The sequence below is a fragment of the Mus musculus genome, chromosome 8 (assembly GCF_000001635.26).
Source record: "Mus musculus strain C57BL/6J chromosome 8, GRCm38.p6 C57BL/6J".
NCBI classification, from domain to species: Eukaryota; Metazoa; Chordata; class Mammalia; order Rodentia; family Muridae; genus Mus; species Mus musculus.
The window spans coordinates 67,688,882-67,703,545 of NC_000074.6; the positions used below are offsets into that span (position 1 = coordinate 67,688,882).

Consider the following 14,664-nt stretch of genomic DNA (forward strand, 5'->3'; position numbering starts at 1 on the left):
CTGGGTACTGGGCCCTAACCAGTGTTTTACCCAAGTACTAGGATCTCAAGGTTCTCATACTTGTAGAGTATTCTTACCCACTGAAGAACGTCCCCAGTGCCCATGCTTGTCTTTTTATGGAAAGGTGCAGGTGTAGTAGTATTTACTATTAAAATTATTATTCAACTTGAATAGATAAGCAAATACAAACATTCTTCCAAAATGATTGAAATTTGTTGTATTTATTTCTTTCTAAAGTTTATACATTTACATATACCATTTTATAATCCTTCACTGTTTGCATGATTTCTATTACATAAAAACCATTTCAAATGCAATAAATTTTGTTGTCGTAAAACAACAAAATGCCCTCAACTTATAAAAATCCAGGGACGGTTATATTCATGACCATTTACACAATAGAGAAAGATACTTGTCTACATCACATCTTCTATACATATCCGCTGGCCCACTTGTCTTCAAGGCAAGGGTTACCTTTAATAACAGGGAAATAGGGTAATAGCTATATACAATTATTTCAATAAAAATAAAGCAATTGTAAAATGTAAACTTAATTTTCAAAATATTCTTTAAACACTTTAACAATATCCACATAGATTACTGTTCCGTTCAAACCACTATCACCTTGAATGGCACCATTCAGAGGTGGCATTTCTTGAGTCTAGTGTGTGATAAGGAACAGGTTTTCAGTACATGGTGTGGTACCACTAGCTTTCCCAGGTCGGCTACAGCTGACCGTTTGGCCACTGAAAAGGGGGGGGTATTTTGTCACTAACTACTTTCACAATTTGCAGGGGCATATGACACCAGAACCGCAGTGATACAGAAATGACCAATGGAGAAAACTTTGAAGGTAAGGAATGCTATGCATTGCCAATCATTTGAAACTACAGTAGATATAAACTGGGCAGTAGGCTGTCAAAGCCCAGCTCCTGTTTATCTTAAAGATAAAGACTGTCATCCCAATGTGCATCCCACAGTAACCAGGGCTGGCAACATGGCTTCTTGTGTAAATTTCTGTCCCAGAATTCAGTTCCAAAAACTTGAGGTAGAAGAGGATGCAGGGAGGCATGTCGGCCTTCGCTCAACAACTCTCAGGGAGCTGAGCACTGTTGAGCAATTTTATGTTTCTTGACCCTTCCCACAGAAATGAAAACATTATCCATTTCTGGAAATCTGGGAGCAAAGAGAAAGATATCCTCTGACACTGACCAAAACTCAATGCGCCCATTTGTTTCTTGAAAAAGACAAAACACAGTTTTGCTTCAAACTGCAGGATCTTGTCAAACTTGCCTTCCTCTGTGACCGGGTCACCCTCAGAGCTGATATCTTGCCTAAACAGGGTCAAGCCACTGGGACAGCTGGATTCCTAATGAACCTGGAACCCGGAATATTCCTGCTGCTGAGCAGAAGCCCAAGTGGAGAAGAAGGCCAAGGGGACGCTTCTGCGAGGTAAGATCACCCTGCTCTCCACTGCCCTAGCCTCACACCCAGAGCAGTGAGCCTCACACCTGCCATGAGATTTTTCATTGAGCCTTGAGGCTGGGACTTGAGGGTGGGTTCAAAGACTGATATAGACCAATGGGGGAACTCTAAGTGAACCTCCAAAGTTCTCTCCATTCACCAGTGCTTTCCAAATTGAAGTCAACATGCTTATTATCAGAGCTGAGCTCTCCCCTGCAAAAGTGCATTGTGTTTGGGTTCCAGCCTGTTTTCATCCTGAAGATCCTGGCCTGTGGACAACGCTCCGCTGTTTTAGCACAGTTCAGTGCAAACTCTTTCACCTACATCTGAGAAGCCATGGCAGGCAAACCACACCTTGGGCTCTGAAGGTAATATGGCTTCTCCATTTACACTCTCCTCTGAAAGAAATGATCTGCAGAGTGCTAGTGGGGGATTCTGGAGTCACTGCCTATGGGTCACAAGAATTCCTTCAAGTTGGTATCCACTAGCAGGACGCAGCATCCGTCCCCGCCCTCTCTCAGAGTCAGACACCAGCACTCCATCATTTCCCCTGGTTCTTGGAATACATCTATGATACAGTTTCCACTGCCTCCATTCATCACCTCTAGAATACTCTGGCCCTTGGTGTCTTAAGATAATACATTTGTATAGCTTAAAACTTTTTTCTCGTCCTCTCTCTCTCTCTCTCTCTCTCTCTCTCTCTCTCTCTCTCTCTCTGTGTGTGTGTGTGTGTACATACACAGATGAGGTTCTATGCCTGTCAATCTTCTCCTTAAACACCTAAGGGAGCAGTTAGTTACTCAGTTTTGCATCTCTTAGTTGAAGATTTAATAATACATGACTACTCCAGGTGGAAAACAGCCAGCTCACCCCTGCACTTTAATTTGGTCTAATTACTCTTATTCCTAAAGCTTAAAAAAGTATTCTAATGACATAAAAATTTAATGTGCATATATACTCTCTAGTGTGAATATTATTATCCATGTCAAATGATTACTTGGCTTTACAACTTTCATGGCTTCATATTAAAATTAAAACTTTTCAAGTAGCTACGACCTAAAACATACCTTAGTTCTACTACTCAATTTATGAATCGATGGCTGTTTTCTGCAAATCCCAGGGAATTCTTAGAAGGAAATATTCTTGCAGAAGCCCTGCTGATTATCCACAGAGCCAGCCGATCACACATAAAACCAAATCGAGAAATATAATTTATAAAAAATAGTTTGAGACTGAGGAGTTAATAAAAAACTAAACTCAAGTGTAACTGCCAATACAGGACTGTAGCCTGGAGCTGAAGTGGAGTCTGAGACCCCACACTTCTAATTCTCTGACTCAGACATGGAGACATGAGGCAGTGCATTCCAACAGGCACTGCACTCAACCACACACTCAAACACACTCAGTCACTGCTTTAAATATACCAAACATGCTGGTTAATAAAACTTTAGTTACTATTTACACTTTATAATATAAGCAATAACATTAAACAACTAAGGCCAGTGGCTCTTCTTTGGGGAGAGTCAGGAAAAAAGAGATTGAAGTATAAAAATATTAAATAAAGTCTAACCTGTTCCTTAAGTCCTTTTACCTACAACACTAGCTGTTAATTTGTGCAATTGCAAACCTGGAATACAGTACCCGATCTTGGGATGCCCTGATAGACTTCAGTATCTGTGATATTCTTTTGTATCAAAGAGGGTAAAGATGCGGCACCAGGAGAGTGATCTACTCTAAAATACACACCAGCACATAGAAGATACACTGGGTAGTTACTTAGTTCTTCAGAAAGCTATGTATTTTTTTCTGGACTAATTACAACAATAAAGAACGTGAGCTTGAAAGCATCACCTTTTGTAATAAGCCCTAAGTTATCAGCTCAACTTTATTTTTAAGTGCTCTTAATACTAAAGTTGCTAAGACGGCCCAGGCTGGATTTCCCCTCCACTTCTGCTGTATTTCCTATATTATAATGAGTTCTCACTGTATTGCACACTGTACACTTCAATAGATTCACAAGTTTAGTTTAAAGTCATTTTTTTTTTGCCCTGGTAATTCAAAGCTTAAAGATGGAATTTTCTAGTGTAAAGTCTTACTAAAAATTTAATCAAAATATCATTTGAATTTAAGTTTAATAAAATGATACCACTGTATGAATTCTCAACAACTGTACTATATAGTCATTCCTATGAGGTTTTTAAACTTTCTTTTCATATTATACTGGTTGCTAAAAGACAAAAATAATTTCAACATACATATACCATATACTGATACACAATCTACACATTGATGTACATACATACATACAACTATAAATACCCACAAATACAACATTGGCAGGGGACAGAAAGCATTTCCTTTGACATATGACATACATACTTTCTATACAAGTATTTCCCCAAATGCTTCAGTACAACAGATATACATATAAATTACAAGGGATGTGCCCACAAGACCTAAGGAAACCTACTGTATGTACAAGTAACTTGCTGCATTCCTCGCTCCTTGCTCTTGCATACACGTCAGCAAACTGCCATGCAGATTCAAGTATTTACTGACATTCTCTCCACATGCAATGAGCCAACTGCTATAAGATGCCCACTATAGATACAGAATGAGAATGACCTCAGATATCAGTCCTGTTAAGTATGAAGGATGAAATGGAGTCTGAAAGGAAGTGCAGTGACAAAGTACCTCTGTAATATGCCAGGGATTAGTTTTTGTGGCTTGATAGAGTCCTCTGGAAGGCATGATGACAACGGATGTCAAATGGGTGCCGAGACTTCTGCTAATTTACCAGCTGCCTGGCCTGGGTGAATGAAGGTAAGAAAGAGGTGCTGGAGCCTGTAAAACTGTCTGGTCTGTTTCTGTCTGAGTAACACAGATGCTCTGAAACAAGAGCTGATATGCCTCAGACCCCAAGATGCATTATCATTCTTGAACTGCAGTATATGTTTAACTGATGCTATGATTCTGCTTCGGTGCTAGTGTGAGCTTTATAGGGAAAATACACTGCTACTTGAACTACAACACTATCATTTTCTGCCAAAACCAGGAACGTGGCTGCTGGTCTGAAAAATATCTTGTATCCATAATAGCTAAGCCACAAATACTTAGGTGTTCAGAACTAACAAACTTAATGCCAAGCAAGGTTGAACTGATGATTAATAGAAAAAAAAAGCCAAAGAATTAAATTTCCATGTTCAGCTAACTTCCTCTAAGGTCTCTCTTATTTGGAAAGACAATGGAAAATTGACTTCTAATAAAAAAGACAGATGATGAGTATTTCAGGACGGTCTTTTCTTATTTCAGAGCATGGTCCTTCATCCTTGTTCTTTACATGATAAAGGGGCAGAAGGCGAAGAAGAACCTTTGTACCTTCCTGCTCTCAACTTCCCAAGGAGATTAGAACACAACCCTAGCTGGGCCTTGAAAACCAGTAAGTTTTCCTCTTTCAGAACCAATTCCCTTACACTACATTTGCCTTGGAAATAGTCCTTACCTTCAGGATGAGGGGAAAAAACAGAGGGGCACAGAGCACCTTACACACTATACAAGATCGTTGCATGAGAAAATGGCTCTATCTAAGCACAATTTTAAAAAGTTACATATAACCTATAAGCTATTTCAACCAGAGGAGTCTTCTACATGCTGGTTTCCTTTGGAATAATGGAAACATAAATAAGTAACAGTTGACTTAATTAGGCATTACTAAGAGTTAGATAAATTATATAGACTTTTAGAAAAACATTTTCAGAAATGCTAACGATATACCAATAAAACAAGGACTCTAAGTAGAATTTTTAAAACTGGGTTCCTGGTAAATCTTTTTAGAAGCTAGCATGTGGGGGTAGGGGTGAAGCCCAAGATACACACAGATTTTATACAAGGGGTACTTCAATGGTCAGTTTTTCAACAAGACTATCATCAAAGTCTTTTGATGTCTTGTTCATATTTTCAATACTAAGAACCATCCTTTAAGGTATTAATGTAAGATAAATAATGCTTTATCATATGGAGAGGAATTCCAAGACTCCAGGGCACCGAGGTAGGGATGACAGTAGGTATAGGAGGGACAGGATGAAGTACCATGGAAAGGAAAGGGACAAGAGCTCCCGGTACCGTGTACTGGGCAACAGGCTTAGCAGAGCTGTTCAATGGACCACCTTCCATTTCTTAGGAATCAATACTGTGGGAGAAATGGGGCTGACTATGGGCCAGACTCTTAGAGTCCCATCAGATCTGAGAATGCAGCATCCTTCCAGAGGCCTCAGGGAAGACACATTTTTAGCCTATCCCCAAAGGTAGACAGCATTACACTAGGGCAGGCTGGGATTCTGACTCACAAAAGACTGCTTCAGTTATTTTTCAAGATAAATGATGTAGACAGAGTAGTCCACAGCTTTAAAAGTGCCTTTGTGATCTGATTATCTATAAGCATGTCCAGAAGCTCTAGAGCCAACACTAGTGAGTCCTGTAACAGGAACAGTGGCAGAGCTAATGCTAAGGGTAGTCCTAGACAATTCTCCATGTCAGAAACTCTGCAGCAAGGTACCATTCAATGTATATTAGATACTCTACATAAGTACACACAAACATTCTATACATATAGCACACACTGTGGACAAACACATTTAGACATGTTAACTGTTCAGCTACTGATGCTCTAAGATGATGCTCAAGACTCCAAGGTCTTGGTACCTTTCCCTTCAGGGATTACAAATACTTAGGCAAAAAGCAGACAGTGATAGTTCACCTTCTAGAAGAAAGGCAACTTGCTTGGGGAATATTGGATTCACTAGGATGCTATGAAATAGTTCAGGTATATGGAGCCACAATGTTAACTATCATATTCGCTTCATGGTTCTGAGATATAAATTAAATCACTGCCTTTACTTAAACAAGATAGAAGTTTAGGGAAGTTTTTCCAATAGTGTGGCAAAATACCATGAAGCAAGCAGCTACCGTATTGGAGAGAAGTGTTACTATTCCGGGGCACAAGCAAGGTGGGCATGTACAGAGGTGAAAGAAGTACAGGCTAACACACAGTCCTGTGACTAAATGCTAGTACATCCTAACGAGATGTCTCTATAAACTACCGGGATTTTTTAACAGGCTTACTCTAACTTACTAGAATCATGCTATTCATGCAAGAGCAGCTGATTCTCTGGTCATAGTACCTTCAACTAACCAAGTCGAAATAGAGGAAATATTTAAGGAGAATAAAGAATATCTAAATGTCATCCTGTTAGTTTTTGAAGATATTTTGATGGGAAGATAGTAGTTTTAGAGAATACAGTTTCAAGGCTGGAAACTGGACAGTTTTCAGCCACAGAGGAAGTTCACCTTTTACGCCTTTTTCTTCCTCTACAGACAATACTCTACTTAATACTTTAAATTGTAAAGGGACTGCTTTGACTGTAAAGTGAAACCATTTTGAATGCAGGAAAAAAATAAGATTAAATGTATACAAGTAATTCCAGGAGCAATCTTAATAGTGGCATAGCAAGACCGCTGTAGAGGTGGAGATGAGAATAAGCTAAGACGCTGCTCATACATCAGACCCCTCCATCCTCGGTCACTGTGATCAGACTGATTTCATAGCCCGTCTGATGGCCTGATCTTGATGAAGAACTGCATCTGTGTTGCTCCTTATTTGTCTTGATATAGAAAAGAAAGAGAAGAGTATGTGTGGGGGAAGGTGGTATTCATTTCCAACATTGTTTTGTTTCAACCAGGACATGATCTATGCCTGTACATCTATGTTAAATGAATCTATTCCTGGATGGAAAGGTATCAATCACAGAGATGATTTTGATTCCTAGTCTAGATTCCATGGGAGTGAGGTAACATTTCTATAGAAGACCATACATCCTACTGCTACAGTTCCAAAGAGCTGATTACTGCCACCAGCCTTTAGAAAACAAAAGTGGCTCGGGATCAAGCCATCCTCAGGCTCCCTTCAAGCAAGATGACTCCACTTCTGAATTCCCTTGCATGGCTGGAATGGAATGCACACCTGAGACAAACTCCTGTGCCTCCCTAAGGTCTCCAGTCCTGTCATCCTCGTGCTCCCTTTTGTCCTGTGTCCAGCACCAACAACAGGTGCCAGGAAGAACGCAGAAGTGTCCTATCTTGGGACACCTCGACTCCCAGCGCTGCCATTTTCATGTGAGCAACTATGAACTTTCAACTTCACCTCCGTGACTGGGCAGGATTTCACATGTAAAGTCTAGGATTTACTAAAAGCACAATGCTTGTCCAGTTATGGGTTTCACAATGGATTAAAAATTTAAACCTAAAAAAAAATACAACAACTGATTGGTAATACACAAAATAACTGTATAGAAGTGCAAATAAGAGAAAGCCGAAGAGAAAGGATCTGTAGCCCTCCTCCTCCTCCTCACAAAAGGTGCATTAGTTATAAAGTTGTCCAAATCATCAAAGCAAAGGAACTCAAGAGCAAAGACACCTGTACAGAAACTAACAAAAATATATAATAGAAAAGGTTACTAATGCACCGTTTAGTCACAGACTGTTTTTTAAATATATTCACGGATTACCAGAAAGATCTTGAAAAACCCTATTTTGTTCCATGACCAGCACCTCCTGGCCGCGGATGGATTCTAAGTAACTTTTTGCTTAATGCCCGGTGTTTCAGGTCGGTGGTCTTTTCTCTCTGACACGTTGCGCTTGACCTTGGCAGTGACTGGAGATGCATCTGGGTTGAGGGAGGGACTTGAGTGTGACTTCTTCAGTCCCACGGGCTCATTTCCATCGGTAGTCAGGAGCTCTTTGCCTCCTTCTTTCAGAACGCTGACATAAATCTCATAACGGGTTTTCTAAAGGCAAAATCAGAGAAGTGTGGTCAGTACAGTTTACAATTACATGTGTGTAGCACACCTAGCATGTTCTTACACATGACATCATACGTTTTTGAATATTTGACTTTATCCCAAGCTGACAAAATACTTCTGTACCCATAACTGTGAAACGATGACTGCCTCATTTATTCAAGTAAGAAACTAACCTACAATTTCCATTAGTATTTATTCTAGATTCGGAAGGAATACCAACGTACTAGATAGAGTACAGGCATCTGAAATACACATGCCCAAGAGGGTATGGGCATCAGGAGCTTAACTGGATTGTTCTTCCACTCTGAATCCACCTATTGGTCACCTGTAGGACAGTAATTCATTCCACAAGCCATTTTGAGTTTCTACTGCTTTTCTTCTAGGATCAGCCAATTCTCAGCCTCAAGAGTATGAAGAGTGGTTGCCAGGAAACAAGATGAGGCCCACGGCACGTGGAATTCCTTCCTGGTGTTTTTCTCATTCTACACCATTTCTTTTGTGACTGGCCGTTTAAGGAATGGCATCTCTGTTTCAGATAGCCCCTTACTTTCCCTCCCCCATCTCTCTTGTGCTACGATATTTTATTTTCAAATCACCAAAAACACTGCAGAGACATTTGTTTTATCCTAGCCCCAACAGTGTTGTTTCTGTCCAAGGAACTTGTCTAGAACTGTTGCATAGACATTTTGAAAATTACAGATTTCTGATTTGATACATTCTAGCCAAACTATGCTTTTCAGCATGCCACTTCAACACAGGAGGACTCTGGGTAAGCCCTACCGTGTTTTATTTCTAAACAAGAGCACACCACACATAAGGCTTTCCAAACAAAGGCAGGCAAATGTGCTTAAGACTATATAACTTTCTGGAATTTTTCTAGTCAGATTAAGGGTTTGTATACATCTGCTGCAAGTGCCACATTTCCAAGTTATTTTGCTCAGTTAGGTGGTCAGCCTTTCTGCAGTCGAGTACGGCACTGGCTTTGGTGATGACATTCATTGAGTGTCCTCATGCTAACATGAAGTTACTCACACAATTCATACAAAACTTGTAACATTCCTACTCCTTTTCACGTCTAAGGAAAGAAGCACAGGAAGCTCAAACTCAGAAGGCCCTGTAGGAAGAAACCTGATCGATTCCAAGCACGGTTGACAGCAAAATCCACTTTGTAAACAGTTTCTTTCTAGAAAATACTATATATATTGTAGGAAGGACTCACAGACACTGTTGGTTGGCCAATCAAAAGCTATTCGTAATCTCCTCTTTCTTGTCCCTGAAGACCGACACTAAATAGGCAGCAGCTTGCCTAGCCCCTCCAGCAACTAGGATGGGCATGTGACACTCCAGAGACAAGTAGACAGAAAAGAAATGCTGGGAGCTCCTGGGAGAGACTCCCAGGATGGGCATCAGAACAGAATTTAGCAATGCTATAACCTTACTCTTTGTAAAAAGGTTTATTTTAATGATGTATATGTGTGTACCTATGTATCCAAGCCTTCAGAGACCAGAGGCATGAGATATTCCTAGAGTTACGGGTGGTTATAAGCTGCTCATCATGGGTGTTTGTAATTGAATCTCAAAGCAATGTGCACTCTTACGAATTGAGTCATCTCTCTAGCTTTATAGCCTTCCTCTTTCCCCTCGTTTGACATGATTCCTAAAGCTGTTACCATGTGATGTGGGGAAGGGTGTATGGAGACAAAAGTAAAACATGCTTGGCCTGAGGGAAAATGAAAAGACCCACACACACACCAAAAAGAGGAAAATGTCCGATTTTCTGGTCCAATAAACTGAATTCAAGTCTAAACCCCAACCCCACCCCCAGACTCATAAAGACAAGCCACAACTTTCTGTATGTAAGAAGGCACTATCAACAGTCCTTATTTGTCACTGAAAGTATTACCAATTGATAAATATTGCAATTTTCAGAAAGAAGGAAATAAAAGAGGACATGCTAAACATTACCCCAGAAGGCCACATGAGAGCTTAGTCAGGGCATTGCTAATTAAAAGGTCATCAGCATTACATATTGCTACATGTGTTGCCCATCAGAAGACCAAGCTACATGAAACCCAATGATACCCTGGTTCTACAACTATATTTATTATAGGACTTTATTATGCTGTCTCCAATCTATCCTGGTGGTAAAATTAAAATTGTGCAAAGATTATTTTTATTGAGTATATGATCTTGTATATGTGACTTATTGGCAGTTTAAGACTAGACTCAGGAAGAACAGTGTGACACACTATTCCATGAACTGAAGCATTTATGTGGTGAGGAGATATGAAAGACAGTGTATTTATAAGCCACAAAAGGATGCAAGGAGGGAAGGTGGTGGCAGAAGATAGGGCTAGTTCCTATTATCATGAAGAAGCAGATCATTCTGAGAGTTTACCTGAAAAAAGCACGAAGGAAAGCATTTTCATCATGCATCTCATAGTTCCACTATAATGCAGGTATCACAAGCCAGTGCCCTACCAAATCTGATGCAAGCACAGCCACCTCAGGGACAGACAATTAGAGAAGCTGTCCAGCTGCCTCTTTGATTACTTCTTTAACACTCATGCACACTCTGCTCAAAGGACACTGATGTGAGACAGAGCATGCTGTCACTGCTCAAGGTACCCCAAGGCCGCTGATCCTTAAAACACTTATAAACCCAGATCCTTCAAATGGCCTAGACACCACACATCTCTGCTGTCACTCCTTGTGTCCCTAACACCACAGCTTTTCTCTTAAAGAACTCTCTGGGCTACAGTGTACCAGAGGGACTGCCTCCTGGCTGCCCTTGCATACGCCAGACACACACCTTCAGGGCCTCTTGCCTTTCTATTTTCTTAACTCCCAAAGTGCTTCACCCAAAAATCCACAGAGGTCACACCCTACTGTCCTTTTCCACTTTCAGATTTCCTAATCACTGTCACACCACGGCCTGTAGTCAGAAATAAGACACTTCTTCTCCTCATCAGTCCTCCCGGCCCCACCAGTCTTTTTAGAAAACCTTGTTTATTAATATTTTGTCCCCTAGATGCTTAGAGATGAAGGCAAAAAAATGCTTTTGTTATTAAGAATAAACATTGAACACTCATTGAATGTATGAAGGAAAAAGAGTATGTGTAAGAGAAAATAAATTTACCCAAGCCTAGCAGAAGATATATTCTAGACATATTTTATGTATACAGTCTATGCCAACTTTTAAAAATGAAAACAACAGGGATTTAGATATTGACAGTAGATGCCTGATAAGTTATTAGTTCAAGAACTTCTGAGAATACATTATTATTTTAGGTATTCCACTATTCCTACGTCTTCCATGAATCACTAAGGTCTAACTTGTCATTCCAAGACTTATTCCTTCTCTGCTCATATCTACTTGATCTTGACTGTTGAGATACTGTCTGTGACAAACCCTAAGCAAGGGACCAAATATAAGCTGCCTGGCTAAGACTGAGTCCCTCTCTTCAGAGAGAGACGGATATTTCAAAGGGCCATAAAACACAGATCTATTTTATGAGCATCTCTTATGGAGCAGTAAGAGAAGAACAGACTTTATTACCCACTGTAAGCTTGACATGATAAATTGGACCACTCTGCCTGTACTCTGGCACTTCTGCATTTGGATAGTGATTTGATCTTATTCTGATTGGTGAGGACCCTTTAGGTTCAAAAACACAATTGCACACTAAAGAGATACAGCTTTTCTAAGGGTTATTTACATCTATCTGCATGGTGATTCTCACACCCCATTTTAATGTAATGTGTTATGGTCATATTTATGCCTTGATTTGGAAACTAAACTAAGATTGGGTAAGCCCCTGGGTCAGAGAATAGTGGCTTCTCTCCTTATTAATTAGAATCAATTAGCACTAGACAGGCAATAACAATATTGAAGGATTATACTTCACTGATATGTTTTATAATTGGATGATCCTAATGAAGTATGTAGGAAAGAGAAGGCAAATATCAAAAAATAGGCTTTTAAAATTAGCTTAATGCTGCTCCAAAAAGTCATCACTACATAGGAAACTAACAGTAGCTGATCAGGGGCCTTAAATCAGATGGGATGTTAACAATGAGTCCATGAAAAGCTCACTGGCAGTTACGAGAGACACCTACGGATGGCAATGCCGTTAACTAATGAATGTGAACCTTAGTCCAGTCTAGATTATTGCTCTGCCATTATCCTTCAGCCTCATTAGCTTGTGTCTTTCACTATAAAGAAAAAAAATTATGAGAAGGGGTGTGTCAATGAAATTTTGTTACCATTGGTGATGCTACTAAAAATCTGTCTTAGTCTACAAACTCTATAAGCACATTCTCAGATCAGATCTATATTTCAGAGCTGCAAGATCACCTTTCTTACTCAAAGCTGTCCCAATAGTGTAGACAGATTTCCAGCAGTCTAGACTACATGACCTAATTCACTGCCTGATAACAACCTCAGATGGGATTTCTACAAAGTACAAGAGGGGAAAGTACTTAGGTGCCCAAATGCATACGTGTTGTTTCTGGGAGATAGGCCAGCAAGTTTTCTCTGATAGTTTCTTGGAATTAGCTGTTTTCATGAAGCTTCTATCAACACCAAGTGCAAAGGACAATTCAAATACGAGTGGCCTTTTAAAAGCTAAGATAATTTCTTCAATCTGTAACCTCTTTAGCTTTTACTATTTTTATTATGCTTATCCTTAATTCCCTGTAAAAAAAATCTTTCTCCAGTTTGTAGGAAAACGCTATTTCCCTTTGTAGCAAGGTCTATGAGGGCTGACTCAAAAATACTGTGTAAGCCCATGTATGATGCTACTTGGATTAAATGTTAATTACTCTCTGAAAACAAACAAACAAACAAACAAACCAAAAAACAAACCTCAGCAACTGATACTTTGAAACTCATTTCATCAAACCCACATATAAGCGTAACTGCATCTGATGGTTTCCCTTCTCCCAAGCCCTGCTCAGAATCTCTCATCTCATTTAATATAACAGTGTCTCCTCCCTCTGTTCTCTAATATAGGAATGCAATTGACACACCCCCAATGAAAGCCATGTTGCTTTGTAACACTAATTGCTCATGTATATTCACAGCCCAATGCTCCTGAAACCACATCCTAACATCTTGTTTTATGATAGAGGTAGGGTAAAAGGTCATCTTTAGACAAAATAAGCAGTAACATACACACAAAGCAAAGTTTGCTTCTCGATTTCTATACAGGAAAGTAAAGAAATAAACGCCATATCAAAAGAAACAGAGCAAGGAGTTTGCAAAGTGCTTGTTTATTCAAGTACAGACTTGTTATCTCCAGTCTGCTTTCCTGAAGGTCATGGCAGAACTGATGTGCAATTTACTTTCTTCATGACCACTTAGCTTACTATTGCTAACTTCAGAAAGCAGCAGTGGGCAGATCAGACTCCTAACATGAAAGAACCTGAGGGTTTTCACCCCATTCTTCTTATATAGTAGGCACCTATCTGCACACTTAGGTAAGCCATTATCTAAATACAGTAAATACTATACATTTTCAGTGTGCATACCTTGCATTCTGGGAAAACTAAAAAACTAATAATGTCTGCACACTTTTTTTTTTTGATTCAGTATTGATTTTGGCTTTAATGTTCTCTAATGATCTTAGTGACATGTGGTTTCTAAAATAATTAGAAATGAAAACCTTTTTTATAATGATATAAGCAGAAGTCAAAAGCTTGCACTAACACACACAAAAGGTATTGTGCCTACAGTGTTTTGAGAGTATCACCTGTTATCATTCTATGGTCCCTTCCTTGCCCTCTGCAACCATAAAATAAAGCTTACTTAGAAAATAAAATACTAAACATTGTGTTCTAAGAGAAATCTCAAAAAATGACTGTCTAGCTTCAACCCCAAAACAGGATAACCAATGGTGTGTGGCTGTGCCTATTCTCAATGTTAGCACCCAGGCCTCCTTGTAACAGTTTTGACCATAAATGAGTATAAAATTAATCAATGGTGAGAAATTCACCTTGACTGATGACTGGATTACTGGAATTCAAGAATTTATTGTTCAGGAAAGTGAAACAAGTTGTATCTTGAACCATAGGTATACAAAACTAATCTACTTGCTCAAGATATAAACATTTGAACTAGAGAAATACTGCTTGCTATTTCTGTAAATTTTCCCTTTACCTCTCTAAGACAAAAACTTTACCTTTAAAAAAAAACCCAACATATAATACACTCATGTTAATAATCTTTTGGATTATATTTTGATTTTGCTTCTGATTCTATAAGAATTAACTGAAGTTATCCACTGTATCCTTAAAAATATGTTTTTTGCTATCAGTGTGTGTTTATGTATGTGTGTGTGTG

At 39.3% G+C, this 14,664-nt stretch overlaps 1 protein-coding gene across 13 annotated transcripts in view; it reads right to left on the reverse strand.

Moving 5' to 3' along the window:
* Positions 1-200: 200 nt before the first annotated feature.
* Psd3 (pleckstrin and Sec7 domain containing 3) overlaps positions 201-14,664 on the reverse strand; it is a 522,982-nt gene continuing 508,518 nt past the window's right edge. For 10 of the 13 annotated variants that reach the window (XM_030243450.1, XM_017312701.2, XM_017312700.2 and 7 more), the window contains one exon: positions 202-8,306. In XM_030243450.1, the coding sequence (XP_030099310.1) occupies positions 8,091-8,306 (216 nt within the window). In that variant the 3' untranslated portion in view covers positions 202-8,090. Of the gene's footprint in view, positions 8,307-14,664 lie in introns of all 13 variants that reach the window. The other 3 variants (NM_177698.4, NM_030263.5, NM_027626.1) reach the window with 1 other exon arrangement.